Below are 21,413 nucleotides of genomic sequence, written 5' to 3'. Positions count from 1 at the left end.
CCACCACTACCTGGTCTCCTTGTGTATAGACCGGTCTGGTCGTACCTTGTTACGGCGTACCTGAGAGCTGTACGCGATACATTTAAAGTTTCAGCAATTTCTCGCTGCGTTCGCCCCTGATTTCGAAGTAACACAGCCTGAACAACTTGAGCAGGTGTTAGGGTCATTGTTTTCCAATTCTAGAAGCATAAATTACTACCGATTGATAAAAAAATTAAACATTAAAGATTAAATGCAAGACTATTGGAATATCGAATTTTAACTGACCCGTCTTTTGTGCGTTTCACTAACGAACTAACGTCAAGTGTCACAGAAATGAAACAAATGGACATTTTTAAGTGCTTACTCTCAAAATTAACAAAAAAAATGGTTAAGATAAACTGCCACTCGAAATTCTCATACGCGATACAAAAATCGCCCGTTATCGGTCTGCTTAGGCTTGGGCCATATTCCGTGCCGCTGACTGTTTATGAAGACAGCGTCAGAACGCTTCGAGAAAGCGGCGCAATACGAAAACTATCAAATCGTGATTGCTTGAATGAAATTATATACCCGAACCAGACGACAGGGAAATACTAACGATAAGCTCGGCAATACTCGGCATTTTGGAACCATTCTCAGTACCTACTTCTAAGCATTCTAAGTATCAGTCGCGGTTCTTGTCGAACTCGTTGAATGCGAAAGAGTTCGACTTGCTATTTAACCCACAGCTTCAACCTTAATAAACTAACGCATGTTAGCAAGTTTTCTCAGGCTCAGACCCGTAAAATTGCCACGTATCATATCAAGACGCAGAATAACCCTCGAGGCTACCGGTAATTAAGTAGACAAATTCACCAAAAACGCTAAATTGTGTTTTCCACAATCTCAGTTGTTTGATTTATTCGTCTTATTCAACGAATTCTCAGATTAAGCACTGAAGGCGTTGTAGACAGTATGTTAGTACGTGGTAAATATAAAAAATATATTTTAGCATTAGGTACATCAAAAGATTCCTAAATGGATATACTATTTTCAAAGGCATTAATTAATGCTAAAAAATATTTGATCGCGCAATTCACTGACTTTGACATAGGCCAACTTCTAACTTGACACTCGAATATTATTGGTAGGTAAATGGAAAGTTGAAATCGCTTGAAGTTGATGGATCGGATATAGATGGCGCAGTTCCACCCATTCCAAAGGAAACTATGGAAGTTTTTCTTTATAATTCGACTGTTTGTAGATTATGTGGTGAAGAAAATGATAACGGCACCGTGTTATATGTACTTGAAGATAATAATACAAGCTTGAGTGAAATTGTTAACACGTATTTACCGATAAAGGTAATTGCATTTACTCTTAAATTGTATTGACCTAGTGTCAAAGTAAAATAGCTGACCTTCGATTTAGCTACTATATTAAAAGTGTACAAAAATTAATGAACATTTTAAACTCGAAAGTATTTTTAAAAAACCATAACATTTATTCGATTTAATTTGCAAATAGTTTTCATCCATTGACGGCGAATGATCATCTTGATGAATGTTATGGCGAACAACAACTAATCCACATTGTCACACAAAATGAAGTCGCGCCAGATTTAATTTACTTGAAAATCGAAAATAAAATGTATTTTGTTGTTTTAATATAGGTGTCCGATGATGGTCAACTACCACGTACAATTTGTCCTGGATGCACTATACAGCTGGAAGCCACCGTAGAATTCTTGAATCTGATTATAAAAGGACAGGTAATAAAATGAAATAAAAAATTAACACTGAAAACTAAAAAAAGCTTTAACAATTAACAATAATATGGGCAGTTCTTTAACATTCTTATGTTCTGCGTGTATGGGAGAGGAACCTGTTTTCGACAAGAAGGGGTTTGTTGCTCAAATAACTAATCTCAACAGTTTTTATTGCCTTTGAACTGCAAAAACTTAGATCTTGTTAATCATTTTAATCACATTTTATGTTTGAATGCACTCAGAAAATGTTTTCCAATGTCAACTAGGTTATTGTAATTTCAGAAAACACTTCGAGAACTGCATCAAAGAGAGATTGAATATAAGAAATCAACTCTCAAGTCTACAGAAGAAGTTATAACTGAGGATATTGTGTATGAAGGTAATTAACTTCACTTTTAATTCCATCCAATTTCATATTTCTTCTTTTTACTTTATTAAACTAGGTGCTATCAATCCAGTATTGGTCAAGCTTACAATTTCATATCTGAATACTATTGTATCTATGATGATGTTTGTTTTGTTTCATTTATTCTATGGACAGGTGAATGAGCTCAAAGTCCACCTAGTATTAAGTGATTACTGAACCCTATAGAATAGACGTTCACATCATATGTGAATGCCACTACCCACATGTGACTTATGCCCTGAAAAAACAATAGTCATGGTAGTATGAGTCTTAGTTGTTATCTTTTGTTTTCCTTGTCAAATACATATTATTGAAACATTTTTCTATTCAAGGAGTAAGTGAATTTGGTAGATAGTGTTAAATTATTACATTATTTATGAATGCTGCCTAAAATTGTTGAATCTTTATGAGATTGATATGTTTAGTGATTTTTAAGGCTGTAATCAATCAACAAAAACAAAGGGAAAATTCCAAAAAAAGCAAAGCTTCAGAATATCATTGTCAGTGAAAAATTTTTTTGATTATATTTTAGAATGTCAATAACAAATGCAAATTATTTCTCATCATAATGACATAATCGAATTCTTCACTAAGCCTTTCATAGGATTTCAGTAAATTAATCAACTACTGAAATTAGTCAACCACCAAATCATTAGTATGATAACTTGAGGACACTAATATATTTTTTTTTTAAATATTTAATAAACATATATTTTATTTATAAATATAATAAAAATCATAGTAGTATGAACTTATAGGTGTCAAAGATATTTGCACTGTTCTATCTTAATTACTTCATTGGTGTAGTGGTTAGTGATCTTGACTATTATCGGTAGGTTCAGGTATGGGTAGGATTTACTGGTGGTAGGATGTCTTGTGAGTCAGCACAGAAGGCTACCATCACCCTGCCTATTTCCGCCATGAAGCAATAATGCGTTGCGGTTTGAAGAGTGGGGCAGCCATTGTACTGTAAAAACGGAGACATTAGAACTATTATCTCAAGGTAGTAGCGACATTTACATTGTACATGTCTATGGGCTCGGGTAACCACTTAACGTCAAGTGGGCCATGAGCTTGTCCACCCACCTAAGCAATACAAATAAAAAAGGGTTAGAGTGTAATTTTTCCTGTTTTCTGTACTTGTGAAATAAAGCTTCAAGGAGATACTTACCGAACTTGAATGAAATATAATCGGTATCGTATTAAGCGGTAGGCAGCGGCTTGGCTCTGCCCCTGGCATTGCTGAAGTCCATGGGTGACGGTAACCACTTACCATCGGGTGGGCCGTGTGTTCCTCTGCCTACAAAGGCAATAAAAAAAAAATTAGTATATATATAATCTTAGTGTTAATCTTCATAATTTAAGACGCATATATTTTTCATTACTTAGTAAACACAACAGATGGGGTCTACCAAGATGATCACATAGTAGCTCTTCAAGTGGCTGGCCTGGAGAAGCCAAAGCGTAAACGTGGCCGTCCACCGAAAAAGCAGAAAACACCTGAAGAATTGATCCAAGAAGCTGCAGCAAGAGAAGAGCAACTGAAAGCTAAGAAGCGAAATGAAAAGGAGGAGGAACTTAATGGTAAAAGAAGGAGAAAGACCCCCACTCGTTTTAAGGAAGTTGTGCAGGTACGTTGTATTATTTATTGTTAAGTGTTTGAAGTCATGATTCACACTGATTTTATGGTATGTTTTGAGTATGGCTAAGTATCTTACTATCCACATAAAAAAGCCATTTATCGGGTTTGAATCATTATTACAAACAAGAACTATTCCCATAACTAGTAATCGACATTGAACATTATTATGGTTCTATTGTCAAAAACCTTACATACTTCTATAATCACATATCGCCAAGGCTACACTATAGACAAATATTAATAAAGGCAAACAATATTAATCTTATCTCAATTTGACCACAGACTTTAACAATAAACAAAAGTTTGTGTACGTGTGAAATACACGGTAGTTTATTTATTGATTTAATGTATTTTTATGCATAATTTTTAAAAGATATTAGCATTCTGCATTCCTTCTTTATATTTTGTATAAGTTTGGGAAATTTCATACTCCTCCGTCCGCGCACTTTTCGTAAAAAGGGGTACAAAGTTTTTGCTTCACGTATTAATATATAGATACTACTAGACAGTTATATTCTACCTTTTTGGTAGTTCATGACATTAATTTACTTTTTTATTTTCATTTGAACAGGGTAAGGAACTAGAAAAAATTTTCAAAGAGGAAGGTGTCATAGATGATGAATTGGATGGAGATATAAAGAGTGAAGTAGTCATGGACTCTAAGTCTACTTCTCAAGAAGAAGAAGTGATCGGACATAGAGAGGACTCCGGTGAACTAGTTGTCGTTGTGAAAGGCAAAGGACGTGGTAGACCTAAAGGTGAGAATCATTCCTTACAATAATTAGCTGACCCGGTAGACTTCGTAGTGCCTCAATCGATAAATAAAAGACCTAAACTTTTGTATTAAATAAACTTAAAACAAACAAAAGGAATCCGTCCAAAGGAGGACACATCAAAGGAAAACCAAAATTGTTATTTTTATTTAATTCTGAGCATTTTCATATTTATCTACCTTTTAAACCTTCTCTGGACTTCCACAAATAATTCAAGACCGAAATTAGCCAAATAGGTCCAGCCGTTCTCGTGTTTTAGCGAGACTAATGAACAGCAATTCATTTTTATAGATACAATACTGTAAAATATGTAGATTTTTCTTATTCATCCAGTTTAGTGAATTTAAGGATATTTATTACACAGAATATATAAAGAAGTAAAAAAATACTTTGTGTGTAATGCTTATTACATTAGAGAAACTTATACCAAATGAGTGTATAGATTGTACATTTTCACAAGGAATCATATTTCCATATTACTAAAATCACACGAATTTACAATGCATAACATTGTAGAAGTTATTTCAAAATTACTACTAATTTTATTATTATAGCTGTGAAGCAGCAGTGACTTTATGGTTTAACAGTAAAGCTGCTATGCTATACAATCCAATTCGCTCTGAAGTATAAGATAGCCCTATTATCATCATTTGTAAAATAAAATGTCTTCACTAATCAATCATCAAGTAGGTAAAATAATTTTTTTTTTGTTGCTTAGATGGGTGGACGATCTCACAGCCCATCTGGTGTTACGTGGTTACTGGAGCCCATAGACATCTACAACGTAAATGCGCCACCCGTCTTGAGATATAAGTTCTAAGATCCCAGTATAGTTACAACGGCTGCCCCACCCTTCAGACCGAAACGCATTACTGCTTCACGGCAGAAATAGGCAGGGTGGCGGTACCTACCCGTGCGGACCTCACAAGTAGTTCTACCACCGGTGATTACGCAAATTATAGTTTTGCGGATTTGATTTTGATTACACGATGTTATTCCTTCACCGTGGAAGTCAATCGTGAAGTAAGAGCAGTCGTGAGCGGTGAGTGTGGTGACGTGTCGGTTTGGTTGCGCCAGGTCGGCTCCGGCCCAAGCAGGAGCAGTGCGCCATCTGCGGCGCGTCGTACTCGTGCGTGGGGCGCTACATGTCGCACGTGGCGGCGCACGGGCCCGTGCTGTACCAGTGCGCCGCCTGCCTGCTGGCGCTGCCCAACCGCCTCACCTTCACGCAGCACCAGCGCGACCACGCGCACGCCGGACAGCGCGTCATCCCCTGCACCGCGCGACAACTGGTAACTCTCTCCCACCGGCCGCCTCTGGGCCTGCGAACTTAACCTTGCTGTGATTATGTGAATCATAGAGGGCGTAAGGGAACTGTTTTCAAAATGGAACGAGAGCAGTAAAGTACTGTAACCAAACGATTTTGCCTTTATTACACAATATATTTTTAAACGTAAAGGGGAATGCCCTCTCTCCATGGTATGCTGGGCCCAAAAATGGATAGCAAATCTAATATATAAAATTCTCGTGTCACAATGTTCGTTCCCATACTCCTCCGAAACCGCTTGACCGATTCTCATGAAATTTTTTATGCATATTCAGTAAGCCTGAGAATCGGCTACTATCTGTTTTTCATACCCCTAAGTGATTAGGGGTATGAAAAACCCCTAACATATATTTTTTTTATTTGGACATTTTTTATTGTTATAATGAGGTATTATGTGGTTGAATGAGGTTTTGTTATTTTTATTATATATTCCCTCATCGTTCACAGCACTACATACCTCTTTCACTCATTTACCACATCCTTACACACTTACAATAAGTTTTTTTTTTCTACACTAGAAATTCCCTAGAAATCTTATATATGGCAAAACAATGTTTGCCGGGTCAGCTAGTATTACTATAAAAATGGACTGCTTCAAATTTTTAAATGTATTGGATATCTAAAAAATATATTGAAATTGACGCCACTATTATAAAAATAAAATAAAAAATTGTTTTGAGTTTAATTTTCTATATAAATAAGTGAAACGTTATTGATCAGTATCCGTAATCGAATGTAGCTGTGATCCTCAACTCCTGAGCCAAAGTCGTCGTTGAAGGGAGGATAAAATCCATAAAAAAAAGGCAGTAAAATAAATCGAAGAAAAATCAAAACACATCCATTTTGAACGTAAGCACAAGCGGCAAGCGAAGTGTCAGTCAGTCAAATTAAATTCAGTGTTATCAGTATATTATAATATAATTACATTAAATCGATTTATTGATTATTTTTTTACAATAACCGATAATTGATTTATTTTTCTTAATCTTTTTTTTTACGAGTTCACAATATATTTTATTTTTTGGTTTTTGTTGTATTTAAATAACAAAGTAACCAAACAACCACTAAAGTCCAACGAGTATGGCTTTGATGTTATTTTATGTGCTTATAATCGATTAAAATCTATTGATTAAAGATAATACTTAAAATGTTTTATTTATATACTTAAAAAAATATTTACTTAATACATTAAAGGCTTTGATGCTGGCAATATTTTTCCCGCAAAAATCAAAAAACTTGTTTTTTTCAATAGAGTTACTTTTTTTTTAACCACTTATGGTAAACTGTAGTGGCGCTCATGTGGAAGAAAGTAAATGCATATTTATTTATTCCAAAATTAATGCACTGAGTATTTTTTCTCTAATCTATTGTCCACTTTGGGCCTGAAGTGGGCATTCCCCTTTCACATTTATAACTTTCGTCAGTTTGTCATTGTTTTGTATTGATGATCACTTTATTGGTGCAACTTAATAAATAAATAAATAACTTTCAGGCCGAAGCTCAAGAAAAATTGGAGTCTTCAAATCAAATGGGAATCGTATCGATTGAAAACATCGCGAAAGACACTGCAGCATCCGCTGATGCGCTGCCGGACCTCGACCCGGAGCCACCGGGCACCACCACGGGGCAGGCAGAGATTGTGAATGACAACGCACCGAAAACGGAACCGGTCGATCCGCTCGGCGCCGATGCCACTGAGGACCTAGACACTAATGGTTCTTTTTTATTTTTTTATTGCTTAGATGTGTGGACGAGCTCACAGCCCACCTGTTGTTAAGTGGTTACTGGAGCCCATAGACATCTACAACGTAAAGGCGCCACCCTCCTTGAGATATAAGTTTTAAGGTCTCAGTATAGTTACAACGGCTGCCCCACCCTTCAAACCGAAACGCGTTACTGCTTCACGGCAGAAATAAGCAAGGCGGTGGTGCCTTCCCGTGCGGACTCACAAGAGGTCCTACCACCAGTAATATTATTATTATTTTTTTTTATATTCATATAAAAGTATTCAATCCATTTTCGAAATTTAAATAGAAGAATTATTTGGTCAGCTGGTTACAATATAATTTTTTTAATAACGCTGTAAATTTTTTCGCTTCGTTGCTATCAATTTATGACCAGAGTATTTCTAACGTGGAACATAAACGTTGGCAAAAATTATTTATATAACCAGAAATGTTGGATAAAAACTTAGTGGTCTGTATCCACACAAAAATTTTCAATAAAACTACAAACTAACTTCTACTAGATTCTAGATTCAGCTCCCAGCCCAAAAAATAAAGACATATCTCTAGGAACCCATACTAGAATTCAGTGTGAGAGAAGCTATTTTCTGAACCAGACATGGCTAGCATCATGTAGAATGTAACCAATTCTTCTTTTATTTCTTCAGAAAACAAAGAGATAGTGCTCAAGACTGATGAAGATGAAAGCACTGACATGGTACAGTTCAATTCAAAAGGGAAACCGAAACTCAAGTGTAATCACTGCGACAAGCTTTTCAGTAGCAAACAAAGCAAGTCAGTTCATATAAAGGTGAATAAAATTACAGTAATTTAATTATCTTAAATTTACAGTAGAGGGTTTTGTTCGGAACAGTTTGTTTATTATTCAAAACACGTGTTTATGCTCTGTCCATTGTAATATCCCCATCATTCTTATAAACTCCCTTAATTACCCTTTAGTTCAATTTTAGTGTCCTAGATAGGTACGTTAGACATTCACTAAACCGGAAGGAACATTTCGATCTTAATTTAAGCTGAACATAATATTTATTAACACACAAATACATATATGGCTACTGCCACTATATAGTTCCCATCAAAAAAAGTGGAATTTAATTTAGGCAACAAACAAATTAAGTATTTATAGAATAGAGGGAATATATAAGGGAGGTTATTAAAAAAAAATACCAGATTATTTTATTTATTGTTTAGATGAATGGACGAGCTCAGTCCACCTGGTGTTAAGTGGTTACTGAAGCCCATAGACATCTACAACGTAAATGCGCCATCCACCTTTTGATATGAGTTCTAAGGTCTCAGGTATAGTTACAACGGCTGCCCCAACCTTCAAACCGAAACGCATTACTGCTTCACGGCAGAAATAGACAGGGTGGGTGCTACCTACCCGTCCGGACTCACAAGAGGTCCTAGCACCAGTAATTACGCAAATTATAATTTTGCGGGTTTGATTTTTTATTACATGGTGTTATTCCTTCACCGTGGAAGTTAATTGTGAACATTTGTTGAGTACGTATTCCATTAGAAAAATTCGTACCCGCCTGGGATTCGAACGTCTTATCATTTAGGCCACGACGACTTCACAAAAGATTGTTTTTATTATTGAGGAACATTTTATCATTGATAATAACCTGGTCTATGTGCACCGCTCTACAAATGCTTTATATCAGGCATGTATGGCAATGTATGGCTGTGATGGGTGTGTATGACGCAGGCGGTGCACCGCGGCGAGCGCGCGCACGCGTGCGGGGAGTGCGGCGCGCGGTTCGCCTACCCGCGCTCGCTGGCGCTGCACGCCGCCACGCACCGCCGACACTCCGCCGCGCGGTACGCCTGCGACCTCTGCGGGAAGGTACCTCTAACTATACCACTGCTTAAACATTACCGCGAAGCGTAACGCAAAAATTATGGACGCTCGGGTGGATATTGAGATGAGATATTTGTATATGTTACAGTAAAAGTAGATGCGGTAGGCAGCGGCTTGTCTCTGCCCCTGGCATTGCTGAAGTCCATGGGCGACTGTAACCACTCACCATCAGGTGGGCCGTATGCTCGTCTGCCTACAAGGGCAATTAAAAAAAAGATTGCGGCAAATGTACACATTTTCCAGTAAATGGGCACGTTTGCGTCCTCGTTTGGGTAATGTGCATTCAAGTAACATTTATGATTTCAAAGGAGGGAAATGTAAATTGAATTTACAATGACCGTGTCGTTTTGGTAAAGGTGAGCATGGCAGACAAAATACGAAATCGCAAGTGCTAGTAATGCGCGCCACTACAGCCTTACATAACCTAACCTACGACATATTATAGTCCAAGAACTTAACGGATGATTGACCCCTTGGATCGGTCGTTCTTTTTGTAAGAAGTTTTAAAATAGTTGTCTGGTGGACATGTATAAAAGTCAGCTTTCAGAATTGACGTGAAGTAGGTAAACATTTTATGTTTATTTTATAATTGCCCTTGTAGGCAGACGAGCATATGGCCCACCTGATGGTGAGTGGTTACCGTCGCCCATGGGCTTCAGCAATGCCAGGGGCAGAGCCAAGCCGCTGCCTACCGCTTAATACTCTCCACAAGCCTCGTTTGAAGAAGGACATGTCATAGCGCTCGGGAAACACCGTGGAGGGGATTCCATAGCCGGATGGTACGTGGCAAAAAAAGACCTCTGGAAACGCACTGTGGTTGACCTTGTATGTTGTACCTTGAGTACCTCAATCCTGAAAATTGGCCGTCTAAGCAAGGTAGGAGGTAGGCATGCGTTCTTAGTACATACTACCACTACGCAATCGGCCACATTTCGTTCGTCATAAAATACGTGACGTCTGGGGGGCTTGGGATCTTACTCTATTATATATATATAATATGCAAAGAAAAGTATGTTTTGTTTGTCATTTACATTTTTTAATTGAAATAATTTTCGTTATTAAAACCTTTTGTATTATGTTTATTTATAATAAATAAATATTTTTTTACTGCAACAACATAATTTATTTGTATTCCAACTTTTCTTAAAACATGAAAGTAAGTGTATACATTTACCAAAACGTGAAGGCAAAAGTACACATTTGCCGCGAAATGTACATATCGACGCTTGAAAGGCAAACATGACTAAGCAACAATGCGTGAACTTTACAGTAATAACTAATTTAAAGTTGAAATACCTGAAAAAAAAAATATTCTAACGAATCTAGCTGTAGGATTGAAATGATTTTAATAGACCTAGAAATATATATTTTTTGCGCATCGAATATGGTTATTGCCTATCATTTTTGTACAAAACAGTGATTGTCGCTTAGTCACGTTTGCCTTTCAAGCGTCGATATACAGTTCAGTTATATTCAGTTCACTTATACCTAACTTTTTGGCAAATGTCCACATTTACCGGTAAAAGTGTACATTTCCCAAGACTGTACATTTACTGTAACATATATAAAGTCAACAAATGTGCTATTAGGTTCTGAACCATCCGTCGTCGGTGGTGTACCACAAGGAGTCGGAACACGCCGGTCAACGCTACGTCTGCAGCAAGTGTGGGAAGAATTTCAAACATAAACAATTGCTTCAGAGACACCAGCTCGTCCATACGCAAAACAGACCGTTTATTTGTAAGGTCAGTTGTCTTTATGTTATTATTATATTAATTTACAACTACGTCCTTTCAAAATTTATACCAGTACTGAGTAAACAACAATATTGGTAAACAAAAAATAAGGTCCACATTGTTATTAATATTTTTAAGATATAAACTCTTTAAGTACCAAAAGCAAAAATAACAAATAACAAATTATGACAACATGACTTTATTAATACCATGTTTTGTAAATGTTTTTGAAACCTAAATAATAGTAGTATGTATAATGGCATAATTACGAATTTAATATTTAAATATTCTTGTCATATTGAGTTAATATTGAGGACACAGAAATGTTGCTCCAGATTTTTATTCAATTTATTTAAGATATACATAGGTAATGAGATGGTTTTTTTCATGCGTTTGTAATGAATAAAAAAATAAGACTGGAAATATTAAATTTCATTAATTAATACAATATTGAATGACATATTATATTTCAGGTTTGCAACACTGCGTTCAAAACGAAAGCCAACCTAGTCAACCATCAGATACTTCACACCGGCGTGAAGAAATATGCCTGCGAGATTTGTAAACAGAAATTTGCTCACAAGACGAGTCTTACGCTGCATCTCAGGCGACACACTGGTCCGTTGCTCATGGGTTTAAATAGATATTTCAAGGGCTCTCCTGATAGTCAACATCTCACAGCAGACATTCAGAGAATAGTAATGTGACACAGAGAGGTCATGGCCTTCCACACTGCCTGACTATAGAATTTAACATCATGGTCAATTTGTGAATTATTTGGATCTTAATTTAATATCTATTTGATAAAGTAATAACGTCAAGACAGTGTTGTTAGGTCGTAAACTTCCCCAATAGCTAACAATGTTGCCAGAATACATACCTCAGTAACTGATTTAATTCAACACACACGATACGAAAGCACTTTAGCAAAGTTCTCACAGACTAACCTTGACTTTACATTTAAATGTAGTCAACTATATATGCATCGTTATCGTCTTGTACTCTAGGCTGACCTATGCCCCAAAACATAACACATGAGTACTCCAATGCAGAAATATATCAGTATAGTATAGTAACCGGCAAACATCGTGAGCAAATGACCTTGACTGCGCAGAACCGAATTTTAGATCACTTTGGTGGTGAGGGTGAGGCGCGACGGCAGGGGAAATCGTATCGAGCGCGTTATTGGTAGATCAGTCGAACCCTGCGTCCCGCACCGCGCCTTCGTTCCGCTTGCTCCCAAAAGTACGCTTGCGTACAGTGAAAAGTCTATCGTTATTAATCGTTAAGTTATTTGTTATAATTCCTTGTTGACTTTGTTGCCATTGCTATTTGTTGAGTGTTTGTTGATTTTTTATAAAAAATACACTATGCCGCGACAAACTGGTGTAGTATTCAAAAGAAAGGGTAGAAAAATTGTGTACGACGTATATTGCTTCATTATAAAACAGGGGAAGAATAATATTATGGAAAAAGTAAAACAGACTTCGGAAGCAACAAAAACATCAGTGAGTACTGTTAGGTGCATTATTAACGAAGCTAAAGGCTCTGGCTTGCTCGTCGTGCTTGGGACTCCGGGTAAGAAAAGATCAGGGAAGAAGAAAGTTACCGGAATGGATAGTTTCGTTCAATCTGTAATAAAAAGATGTAATCATAATAACTACATAACAAGCAGCGAAACTCCGTACCGTAGAAAGGCTTCGAAAATTTTAAAGAAGATATACATTTTAATGGCTCGGAATGAAGCTTACGACGAATTATGAAAGAGCTAGGCTTCAGATGGAAAAAAAAACAGAAAATAATCGGAAGCTGGTAATTGAAAAAAGTAACATTCGATTACTACGAATCGAATATCTTCAAAAAATAATTAATTATAGACAAAAAAGAAGATCGAACCGACCGAGTCGTAAACTACACCTATGAGCCCTATGTCGACTTATCACGATGATGGCGACTCGGGTGATGAAAACAGTGATGATGATAATAGTCAAGATTATGATAACGAAAAAAAAAATTACAAATACCAGCTTCGCTTCAACTGAACGAAGACCTGGCAACAGCTCTAGTTTTGACTTAATAGAAGGAATATCTATTTTACCCCAAGATTAAATTATTACAATTATTAAACTACATTTTTTGTTGATGTTCTAATAAATATATAAATAAATACATATGTTGATTTTAAAAATTTAATTGCATTATGACGCAGAGTAAATAATGTTTTTGCACGTGAGTGTACCATGCGCAAACTTACCCCCACTACGTCAACAAATACTCAAGAAGTTTGCCGGCTATTATATATAAACCTAAGATTGCACTACAGCCTAACTTTATTTTATTTTACAAGTGTAACTTTATTAAATGATGAAAAAATATGTCCTATCGATATGTCATATATGAGTCGACTATTATCAAAGCCGGCAATGTGTCTTTTGGACAATTATTGGTAAATCCGAAAAACGAATTATTGACTTGTATTCCATTGGCAGTCACAAAACTCTTCTGAACGACATCTTAGATAAATAACAGGTTAAGCATTAACCTTTATTTAATGCAGTTTTTGAACCGTATTCTTTGAAGGAGACGATTATATTCAAATCAATCTGTATTGACATATCAATAACATTTTTTTGTCCAAATGCACAGATTGCCACCTTTGATAATAGACGACTCATATGTTCTAAGGTATAATCGTATTATTTTGATACGAGTACACAAGAGGTCTTATTTATGAGTCCTCGGACACTTCTGTCTATCCTATTCATGATGCGTTTTAAATCTTGAACCTAACCTAATAATTATTTTGAATAATATTGCACTAACAGGTCTAAAACCGTTCACTTGCAATACATGCGGCAAAAGTTTCACCCAGAAGGGCAACCTGTCGGAACACGAGCGCATCCACACCGGAGAGAAGCCCTTCAAGTGCGCCCTCTGCCCGAGGAGGTTCACCACGTCCTCGCAGCACAGACTCCACGTACAGAGACATAACGCAGGGACGCCATTTGCTTGTTCTTCATGTCCTAAACGGTATTTTTTTAAATTAATTTAATATAAAATTTTCGGAATATTTTAAGACAATTGTCAGTACTCCCCTCCCACATTCAGCAGAGCTTATGTTGTTGAAACTTTAATATTATTCTCAATGCATCACGACACGAGTGGGCGTGGCCGGCACTGTACCCGCGTGTGCTCACTGCTAGGTTCGTGTCGGGCGCGAGCCGGGCGGCGCACGAGCGTCGCATGGCGGGCGGCGCGGCGCACTCGTGCCCGCACTGCGAGCGCACGTTCTGCGAGCGGTGGGCGCTCACCAAGCACATGCGGCGGCACACCGGGGAGCGACCCTTCCGCTGCCACCACTGTCCCAGGGCCTTCGCCGACGCCTCCAACCTCAACAAGCACAGAAAGGTAATTCATTACGTATGAAACATTTTTCATATCGCATCATATGTAGCTGGGTATCAAAGAGATATATCTGGGTATACCTATCAAAGAGAGCACTGACCTGGAAAAGAAGAGAGGCCACCCCAGAACATCTTGGCGTCGCTCGGTGGAGCGTCATGTCAAGACTAGGAGTCTTGGGCATGACGTGGGAGGGGCTAGAACAGACTGCCCAAGACCGATGTAAATGGAAAGATTTGATTCGAGCCCTACACCCCAGCAGAGGGTAATAGGAAAGAATGATGATGATGATCATATGTAGTGTTGTGTGCATGTGGTATTGCTGACCTCTGACTTTTCAAGCTATGGCTAAATTTATCCCGAAAAAAATATATATTTAAAAACTAATTTTGTTTACATTGACATATATTTAAGTATATACAAACAATACAATTAAAATTTCATCAATTTTTAATGCGCTTAAATGATTGAATCGTTTACAACCCGGAACAGTTATCAAAGATTGCTGCTACATATCAAATTTGAGAAAAGTAGTTTCGAAAAGAATATAATAATTATTAATATTTAATAATTGAAATATTTTCCAGCACGTGCACAAGCAAATAAGTTTGCTGACGAGCGCGAACCAGCCCGTAGAGGTACAGCAGCGCGAGGAGCAGGAGCGCGTCGTATACGTGGCCTACGACGTGGACGACGCCGACTCGCCCTCCTTCCACATACTGGATCCAGAGCAGGTAGCTTGTTTTCTAACCAGATCAAAATGTAGCTAATGTACCGAGAGATACTTATTTTTTACTGGCGGTAGGACCTCTTGTGAATCCGCACGGGAAGGTACCACCACCCCGCCTATTTCTGCCGCGAAGCAGTAATGCGTTTCGGTTTGAAGGGTGAGGCAGCCGTTGTAACTATACTGAGACTCTAGAACTCATATCTCATTGTGGGTGGCGCATTTACGTTGTAGATGTCTATGGGCTCCAGTAACCACTTAACACCGGGTGGGCTGTGAGCTCGTCCAACCATCTAAGTAATAAAAAAAAAAGATACAGTACCCGACGATAACAATTGCACATCGACCTTTGGAAAGAGACAATCGGCTAATTTCGGCTTTATAGAGCGTTGTCTCTGTCGCACATTAAAACTGTTGTTACGTGACAGGACTGATTGAAACAATGAACTCGTATGTAGAAAGTTGTCAATTTTAATTATGATTGTGTGCAGGCAGAGAGTCTGGACGAGAGCAAAGTGGTGTCGACGCTGTACTCCGAGGAGTCGCTGCTGACGTCACGCGCCGACCCCGTGCCGGTCTGTGCCTCTTACTGTCGCTCTCTTACTACTCCGATACTGTAATGATCCTTTGCTCTGACTGCTCTGGAATAAACCGGCGATGTCTTATAAAATCAAAGAGTGGACTTTAATACGATAGGTATAATATTTTCACCTCAGCGGCTCGCCGCTTTTGCTGCGAGACAACAGTGAACAAAACGCGATTTTGATTCAAGCATGGGTCAAACTGGCTTTTCAATTTTTCAATCGTCAGTGCCACGAATTGACATTGTTCAGTCATAAATTTAAATCATTCGAATTTTACTGTGCTCTGTCTCTTTCACACGCATATAAAAAAGCCAGTGAAAAAAACAAACTCCTTCGAAATTCTATTTTGGAATGCGACCTCAAAGAAAACATATTCGGAAACGCGTAATACCTTAAAATTTAAAGATATTTGTAATAAAAGAATTACGTTTTTTTTAATAGTTATTTCAATCTATTACTGTTCATTTCTATGTCTCCTAAGTGATATGACGACGCTTGTAGCTGAAAGTAAGTATTGTACTTTTTGACAAAGCATGTTGCTGATAACTCTATTTTTGAAATCTGACAAAGCATGTTGCGGATAATAACATGTACTTGTAGGTTATTAAAATAATATTTTGTGTATTAATAAAAGTTGAAAGTATTATTAAAAGTAATATGTGTTTTCACTGCTGAGGTCAAAAGTTATGTGTGCTACACCAGAGCAAAGTTTTTTGCATCTCGTGCTATTGAGTCTCTCACTACGTTCAGGATTCTAACTTTGAATCACTCACTCGCTACGCTCGTGGATCAATCATGGAATCCTTCGCTTGCTCGGGACTCAAAATCAGCACTCGAAACAAAAAACAACTTTGCTCTCTTGTTGCACAAATAACTATTGTTTAATTTATAAAAGGAGTAACAAGCAACTGTCGCGGTGGCGTGTAGAGCCGCGTCCCCGCGTCGCGCGATCGTCGATGTTCGTTCATTTATACACCAACAAAATTTAATTACTATTTAGATAAGGTACTCAATATGGGTGGTCAGATATTCAAGGTGGGTGGCGCATTTACGTTGTAGCTGTCTATGGGCTCCAGTAACCACTTAATACCAGGTGGGCTGTAAGCTCGTCCACCCATCTAAGTAATAAAAAAATGTATTTTCTATTTATATAGAGGTGTCACACAAAATTGACGTGAGTTCGTTGACCCGTTGCTTTGTACGGCTTAAAATATACTTCTATAAGTATCAAAGTTTGGTTTTGTAAATTAATGTTAATTAAGCGAGTAAGAAATCGTTGGAACTACAATCAATAATTGGTTGTAGTCAATTAGAGTACTAAGTACGGACCTAAACTGTACTAAAGTACTGATACTTCAGAACTAGTACGGGTGCCAATATAATTGTATACTAATATTTACCTTAATGTCGTTTGTAATAAAGCTCATTATGAAATGTAAGCAATAATTAGCGACAGTGACCAGATCGGCTGCGCCCTATACCGCTAGTCCTTCGAAGGCAATAACAAAGTAACACTAGAGAGGCTGAGGCGGCCTCGTCGCCCACAGCCAGGACTGCGCTGTGGCGGGAACTTATTGGGAATGTTTTGTTTGGCAGGTCACAGACGAGCAAGGCAACCCTCTACATTTCACCATGCAGGACGGCACGCGACTCGCCATCACTTCGTCTGACGGCAAAACTTTGCAGGTCAGTTTACTACTGCAAGACTCTTTAAAAGTATGCTCGTCAAGAATTACAATATAATACAATAAACCACACATTAATTTATCACCAGGTCTCCGAAACAATCGGGGCGACTTTAATTTTTACATGACTGAACAAACCTGCATCGTCGGCGCTCACTAAGCATAGGTTTAATCTAAACCTATCCAGAAATAATTTGTCATCTATCGTCGCATAGATAATACCGACGCATCAAATAAACACGGTTGCCATGGTAACTTTTGCTATATAACGTTATATATTCCCGGTAGTAACTATAGGGTTGCTACCGGGAATATATAAAGCTTCATTCGTTCTGAAGAAAAACTAGATTGGACTTTCAGGAGACGATCTAGTACATAAAATTAAAATCCATAACTATTCATATAGATATGGAAAATGTTTTTTTTTTATTCTCCTTTCACGTCAAAACAAAGCAATATATCGACATGAACATTTTATCCCTAAAAAATTTACTCTCACGGGACTACACCGACACTTTTTCTTGGACACAGACACAGCTGAATATATTATTAAGAATATTTTATTACACAATTTTACCATTTGTTTATCTTAGTTATATCTATGTGCCTATTTTAACATTATTCTTATTGTAATTATACCAGGTCGTCACCGAGGATGGCCAGACGATTCCAGTTGAGATTAACGGCTTTGCGGAAGATGAGGTATTATAATAATCACCACTCAATAAATAGTACAATAGCAAATGTGAAGTCGATATTTATATGAGCTTGTGATCGAGATACTAGTTTCGACACTATTGGTGATATTATATTAGACATTACTGGTGATACTATATTGAGCAATATTAGTGATATTATATTGGATAGACGCCACTACTCTGCCTATTTCTACTGTGCCAATAATGCGTTTAGGTTCGAAGGGGAGCAACCGTTGAACTGTAAAAATTGAGATTTAGAACTTGCGTCTCGAGTTAGGCGGCTGCATTAATTTATTGATGTCTGAGCTCCGGTGACCATTCAGACCCCCCGCTCCACACGCCAACCGGGAATAAACTCGTTCACCAATCCAAACAATAATAATAAAAACTATGTTTATGTTCCAGTTTAATTTTTTTTTATAGCCTTGTTGGGTGTACGAACTCACGGCCCATCTGATGTTAAGTGGTAACCGCAGCCGCAGCGTAAGGTCTCAGTTTTAACAGTACAACGGTTAATGATATAATCATCATTCTCTTGCCCTTCTCCCAGTCACCTGGGGTCGGCGCAACATGTGTTCTCCTTCCATACTCTTCTATCATATACCATTTCTTCCCTCACTCCCCTCTTACAGATATCGTCTTTCACGCAATCCATCCATTTCTTCTTAGGTCTACCTCTTCCTCTATATCCTTCCACATTAATAGTTAACACTCTCTTACCAACCTCATTTTCATTTCGTCTCATCACATGTTCATACCATCCCAAACGCGCACTCCTCAGCTTGTCTGTCACAGGTGCCACTTTCAGACTTCCTGTAACATATTCATTCCGTATTCTATCCATTCTCGTTACTCCACACATCCATCGCAACATTCGCATCTCTGCTGCATGCAATCGCCTTTCATCCGCCATTATAGTGGTTCAACGACTAATAAATAATCTATACATATAAATAGAATTGGAGTGTCTATTTGTAATATTGAAATAACCGCTTTTTACTACATGCAGATAAATATATATACCTGTATGTAGGTACCTGGTATATACGGGGTACCAGGTACATACAATAACATTTTTTACAATTTTTGTCTGTCTGTTTGTTCCGGCTAATCTCTGGAATGGCTGGACCGATTTCGACGAGACTTTCACTGATAGGTAGCTGATGATATAAGGAGTAACTTAGGTTACCTTTTTTAGACTAGCTTCACCCCGCGGCGTCACCCGCGGTTATTGTCGAACCGCGGGTGACGCGGAACTCAGCTATTAATAATAAAATATAATGCTTCCGAAGCAAAGCGAGGGCGGGTCGCTAGTAAACAATATTTTATTTTAATTCTCAATTTGACTACAGACTATAAGCAATAAGAGAAGCTTGACAATAAACTAATAGTATGCATGCGTGTGTGTGTGTGTGTCAAATATAAGGTAGTGTGTGTAATGCTTTTTTTAATTTAATTAATGTATGAGCATTTATATTATGTATTTTAAAAAAATATTAACATTCTGCACTCCTCTATATTTTCTATTAATGTGGGAAATGTCATACTCCTCCGTTTGCGGAATTTTCGTGAAAAGCGATACAAAGTTTTAGCTTCACGTTTTAATATCATAATATAAATGGATTATTCCGTTGCGTGTCGGCAGGAGCTGCAGAGTCAGGACACGATCGTGCACCAGCTCGACCTGCACAAGTCGGTGGCCGCGGCCGAGCCCGTCACGCACTTCTTCACGATCGTCTAGCTTCCAACCACCGTGCAATTGTCGACGATCCTTTAATAAATGCTCAGATCTCTTTATGATTAATAATATTATTTGTAACAAATTTAAAATATACGTTTATCGAAGTGATTGTTATCGAAAGATTTAAATGATTTAATTTTATCACAATGGGGGGTAGTTTCTAATTATTGAAAGTAAAATGTTCTCAAAGCTTACAATTATTATAATAATAATAAGCCAGTATTACTGTGATTTTAAAAGAAATATACAATAATGTTTAAAATTGTGTTATTTTATTTATAGAAAAATTAATTAGAGAGGCTATTTGGTTTGGAACCCGTACGGATAGGATCACCCTGTTGTCTATTGTGAAGCAGTAATGCATTCCGGTTTTTGTTTTGAAGAAGCCATCTTGAGTCTTCAATGCAGACTCGAGTCTAAGTCTTAGACCACATGTTTCAAGTTGAGTGGCGACAAACATGGACATGCTGTTCATGTACTTCGATAACCACTTAATACCACCTGAGCCATGAGCTCGCTCGAGAGCCCTTCGAATTCTCGATAAACCTATTCTCACAGATCGTCTATAGCTAGTAGGTTTACGGAGGAAATTCGGTTCTGTCTGTGTTGCGTACTAAGTATGCTATGGGGAATTCGGAAGAATATTCGAGATGATCCCGATTTATCTATTTTACCACCTAAGCAGACCATTAATTAGGTAGTATAAATGAAAACAATTGTGTAATGGCAGCACAGAGTATTTTTTTAATTTTTTATTGCTTAGATGGGTGGACGAGCTCACAGCCCACCTGGTGTTAAGTGGTTACTGGAGCCCATAGACATCTACAACGTAAATGCGCGACCCACCTTGAGATATAAGTTCTAAGGTCTCAGTATAGTTTACAACGGCTGCCCCACCCTTCAAACCGAAACGCATTACTGCTTCACGGCAGAAATAGGCTTGGCGGTGGTACCTACCCGTACGGACTCACAAGAGGTCCTACCGCCAGTATGTACTGAAATTCTCATTTTTTCCCAAGCAATTCGCTGGTAGTCTAAGAGGTTGTTCCAGCTACAAGCGGACGGGTAGGTGGGCTCACGGGCTCAACCTGAGAGAATTTGCTAACAGTAGCCCTAGCAAGAGCAGTGCTTCGCAAAATCTATCACTGGGTCGGAAGCGCAGCCCACTGAGAAGATCCGGCGAGAAACTCATTGGGCTGTGTCTGTGGGTTAGTTCGCTCGTCGTAATCGACGAGTTCGACAAGGACGGTGCCGGGGCTTGAGGGACCTCAAAGCACCAAGAGTGAATCCGGGAGATCTGACAAGACGTGTTTTGGCCGTCGCGGTTGGATAAGTTTCTTATTCAGTTAATTTA

At 38.0% G+C, this 21,413-nt stretch overlaps 1 protein-coding gene and 1 non-coding gene across 2 annotated transcripts; one reads left to right on the top strand and one right to left on the bottom strand.

Annotated features, from left to right (window-relative positions):
• The first annotated feature begins 920 nt into the window (after nucleotides 1-920).
• LOC101736493 (zinc finger protein 271) lies at nucleotides 921-20,321 on the top strand. The gene is made up of 18 exons (XM_038010626.2): nucleotides 921-1,325; nucleotides 1,634-1,732; nucleotides 2,012-2,108; nucleotides 3,525-3,766; nucleotides 4,349-4,535; nucleotides 5,628-5,842; nucleotides 7,370-7,592; nucleotides 8,270-8,412; nucleotides 9,334-9,471; nucleotides 11,076-11,231; nucleotides 11,696-11,840; nucleotides 14,048-14,252; nucleotides 14,426-14,630; nucleotides 15,212-15,358; nucleotides 15,843-15,926; nucleotides 17,532-17,621; nucleotides 18,263-18,322; nucleotides 19,964-20,321. Exons 1-18 carry the CDS (start codon nucleotides 1,191-1,193, stop codon nucleotides 20,057-20,059), a joined length of 2,667 nt encoding a protein of 888 aa, XP_037866554.1. The 5' UTR covers nucleotides 921-1,190; the 3' UTR covers nucleotides 20,060-20,321.
• Nucleotides 8,792-8,884, bottom strand: Mir3267c (microRNA mir-3267c). The gene has a single exon (NR_107648.1). It is a non-coding gene; the product is annotated as a microRNA mir-3267c (primary transcript).
• Nucleotides 20,322-21,413: the final 1,092 nt, after the last annotated feature.

The sequence above is a fragment of the Bombyx mori genome, chromosome 4, assembly GCF_030269925.1.
Source record: "Bombyx mori chromosome 4, ASM3026992v2".
NCBI classification, from domain to species: Eukaryota; Metazoa; Arthropoda; class Insecta; order Lepidoptera; family Bombycidae; genus Bombyx; species Bombyx mori.
Note: the sequence above shows the minus strand (reverse complement) of the source record. Positions and strands in the feature narration are given on the sequence as shown.